Source organism: Magnolia sinica, chromosome 19, assembly GCF_029962835.1.
Source record: "Magnolia sinica isolate HGM2019 chromosome 19, MsV1, whole genome shotgun sequence".
Lineage (NCBI taxonomy): Eukaryota > Viridiplantae > Streptophyta > Magnoliopsida > Magnoliales > Magnoliaceae > Magnolia > Magnolia sinica.
In genome coordinates, this window is record NC_080591.1 from 7,032,682 (window position 1) to 7,036,398 (window position 3,717).

Consider the following 3,717-nt stretch of genomic DNA (forward strand, 5'->3'; position numbering starts at 1 on the left):
ATCTACCTAACTCCCCAGAGGAACAGATTTTCGTGTGTGTGTGTGGGACCCACATATCATTGAAGTCACCTGAAGCACGCATTACCGTGGCACTTTCTCACAGGCCAATCAATGGGCCGGGTTTGCCCGTCAGGGCCCACCGGAAAAGGCTTGGACTGAACAACTTGTCCCGTGAGATAGGCCTATCCTAAAATTTAAGCCCACTTGTTAATCGGGTCTGGCCCGAACTTATCTAAAAACCCGTTAGCCCTACATGGCTCGGCTACTGTTTCAAGGGCGTCGTTGTCATATATCATAAATTGCAGGAATACTTAATGAACAGCCCGGATCTTCTAAAAAAGCGGCCCGTCAGGCATTGGCCAGACATGGCCTTGGGCCATCGATAATTATTATGAGCCAGGCTCGGAATGGCAGTTTTATGGGCTGGTCAGGACCATAAAATATGAGCCATGTTCATCATTAAGCCTGTAGTCTCGGTTCGGGTCAGATTCATGGGCCACGAAATGGCCCGAAATACTAGCTTCTTTTCAGACTGTGGGCCGGTGCTAGACCCAACCCCATCGTGGCCCATTGATAGCCGCACGTTTTAAACCGGCCAGTCTTAACCTACGAGTCTAAACATTCTACACTCTTCCATTCTAATCTTTTTAAGCATGAAATTAGCCAACATCCCAAACCCAACTCTTCCCTGGTTGCTGACATGTCCCACCACAAACATCCACCACCACCACCACGGCCGGGAGGCCCATTTGATCCCCCACCCCAACCAGGGCCACCGGGTACACTGCCGCCCTCAGGCCCATTTGATCCACCACCTCCACCAGGGCCACCCGGTCCATTTCCTCCGGGTCCAGGTCCATTCTCCTCTCCACCACCTCCACCAGGGCCACCCGGTCCATTTCCTCCGGGCCCAGGTCCCTTCTCCTCTCCACCACCTCCTCCAAGACCGCCGGGCCCACCGCCACACCTAGACCCATCTGATCCACCACTCCCACCAGGGCCAACCCATCCACGTCCTCCAGGCCCAGGTCTCTTCTCCACTCCACCACCTCCTCCAGTACCTCGGGACCCACCCCCAGGCCCATGTGATCCACAACCCCTACCAGGGCCAACCTGTCCACCTCCTCCTGGCCCGCGTCCCTTCTCCTCTCCACCACCTCCTCCAGGACCACCGCACCCACCACCACCACAACCAGGGCCAACCCATCCACCTCCTCCAGGACCACCGCAGCCGCCACCACCCCAACCAGGGCCAACCCATCCACCTCCTCCAGGACCACCGCAGCCACCACCACCCCAACCAGGGCCAACCCATCCACCTCCTCCAGGCCCCGTTCCTTTCTCTCCACCACCGCCCCCAGGCCCATTCGATCCACCAGAACCACCTGGTCCACCTCCTCCAGGCCCGGGTCCGTTCAACCATTGACCACCGTCTACTGGACTGCCAGGCTAGCTGCCACCCCCAGGCCCACTTAATCACCCAACCCGATCTGGTCCTCTAGGACCTCCAGGGCAGCCACTGCCCCTTGGACCATATGATCCACCACCATGACCAGGGCCACTGGGTTAAAAGGGTCCTCATCTGGGATCTCCCGGCCCACCTCCAAACCCAGTATTTGAACCCCATGAACCAGCCACCTGAAGCCGGCCTCACTCTTCTTCAGTTATTCAGGAATTACAAAATGGGGCACGTCAGTCTATATGGTCGCAGTTACATATTACACATTCTGTTTTTGTTGTTTACTTATGTACTGAGTTTCTGATACATAGTTCTATCAATTAAAGCTCTCTCTCTCTCTCTCTCTTTCTGTCTCTCAAATGATCGAAACCGTCTAATCAAAGTAATCGAATGGAAGATTCATAAGAGTTTAGCTCTGGTCCTCACTTTTACTCTAATCGAATTGCTGAGGACCATCTGATAGGTGCAATTCCTAGCCTATCACGTTAGCAAAATTGTGTGCTTATTAAATAAACGTTCTAAATCATCTTATTAACATTTCTGGATTACTAAACCATGGGTTCCACTTACCAGAATTACAAAGAGGCGGACCCGTACGTTATTATATAATCTGCTTAAGTCCCTTGATATACATTGATACCTAACCCACTAACACCTCAAACTTTTAGAGAAACTAGCCATTTGACATTGTATGAGAGCAGAAGGTCTTGTGTTTAAATCCTGCTCAGCAAATATGCTTAAAATCCTTTGATATCCCTCAAAATATATTGGGCTGAGCTCAGCCTAAAAATTCCACAGCATATACCCAAAATACCAATGGACTTGATTACCAAACCATGGTCCCTACGTCTTAGAACTGAAAATCAATGTGTACCGTGAAAAGGTGTGGCCCTAACATTAAATTACCTTTAGAGAAAGCAAGCCCTTGTAAAACAAGTATATTTCACAGATTCAACGCATGGGCCCACCAGGGCATGTGTGTGCCGACGGGGATTAGGTGGTGTTGCGTACACCCCATCTATCTATTTTGCTAGGTTTTAGGGCATGAACCCAAAAATGAAGTAGATCAAGCTCAAGTGGACCACACATGACACAACAGGAAACTGGGGGATGGTGACACCCACCTTTGAAACCTTCTTAGGGCTGATAACGTTTATTTGCCATCCAACCTGTTGGTAAGGACACACACCTGGATGGGAAAACACAAATATCAGCTTGATCCAAAAATTTTGTGGCTCTGAAGAAGTTTTTAATGGTGGCTATTCAATTTTTAATGGTGGTAGTTCAATCATCAGTCTCCTATGGTGTGGTCCACTTGAGCTTTGGATCTGCTACATTTTTCAGCTCATTCCCTAAAATAAGATAGAAAAACGGATGGACAAAACATGTACATCAAGGTAAGCTCATTCCCTAAAATAAGATAGAAAAACGGGTGGACAAAACATGTACATCAAGGTAGGACCCACAGCACCCAGCACATCACCATACGCAAAACCACCTCATCCACGTCGATGCGTATGCCATCCATCATGGCAAACAGGTTTTTCCCACCATGAAAGGTAGATACCCAGAAATCAGGACCATCCAGCCATGGCATGAGCTATACTTTGTGATTTGAAAGTTTTTAGGTGGTTGTCCATGGACCATTGGAACCAGTGGTCCATGAAAGTTAGAGTAATTTTGGATGGTTGTCCATGGACTACTGTACTGTGCATACCCAAAAACTAGGCCAAGTCACACCATAAAAATCATACACAACCCCTCAAAGACCTCCCATTCCCGTAGTGGTTAGATCATGGTAAAAATCAAGCCCCATCATACAAATGATTTTGATTAGATATAAAAATGTTTTTAAACTACACTCATTCGCTGAACGAGAATTACTCGTCAATGTCTATGAATTACCTATTCGTTTATATAAGAATAAAAAACTTCCTGAATCGATCCAGCCATACATCACTGGCCGTAGATCAGCCTAACCTGGACATTGGCCTCAATTTCAAGCCCGCATTACTACTTTCAGTGCTCTGAGAGCGCTTTTTTTTTCTTTTTTTTTTTTTAAATTTTATTACCTTTAGCCAAAGACCAGTCCACCCTCTATCACCGTCCGTCACCGTGAACGGCTTCCAAAGCAATAACAGTTAGCCACGTGGCAGGGGTTTCATGTGCATCATATCGTGCACCATCCAACATCCATGCCATGCATACATTCCAGAAAAGTACTACCTGACTGAAGGGAGGTAGTACATTTTTGGGAA

General features: G+C 48.2%; 1 protein-coding gene across 1 annotated transcript; it reads right to left on the bottom strand.

The window, feature by feature from the left end:
- Positions 1 to 659: 659 nt before the first annotated feature.
- On the bottom strand, positions 660 to 1,411 carry LOC131235653 (uncharacterized). Its single transcript, XM_058232924.1, has 3 exons — positions 1,281 to 1,411; positions 876 to 1,157; positions 660 to 815 (listed from the first exon to the last, which is right to left on the bottom strand). Exons 1-3 carry the CDS (start codon positions 1,365 to 1,367, stop codon positions 660 to 662), a joined length of 525 nt encoding a protein of 174 aa, XP_058088907.1. The 5' UTR covers positions 1,368 to 1,411.
- Positions 1,412 to 3,717: the final 2,306 nt, after the last annotated feature.

Excerpts from the sequence above, each read along its gene's own strand:
- LOC131235653 (XM_058232924.1), bottom strand. The coding sequence starts at position 1,367 with ATGGGCCTGGGGGCGGTGGTGGAGAGAAAGGAACGGGGCCTGGAGGAG. Across the intron at positions 1,158-1,280 it reads TTGGGGTGGTGGTGGCTGCG|GTGGTGGAGAGGAGAAGGGA; the intron begins GTGGTCCTGGAG and ends GTCCTGGAGGAG. Across the intron at positions 816-875 it reads ACCGGGTGGCCCTGGTGGAG|GTGGTGGATCAAATGGGCCT; the intron begins GTGGTGGAGAGG and ends GCCCTGGTGGAG.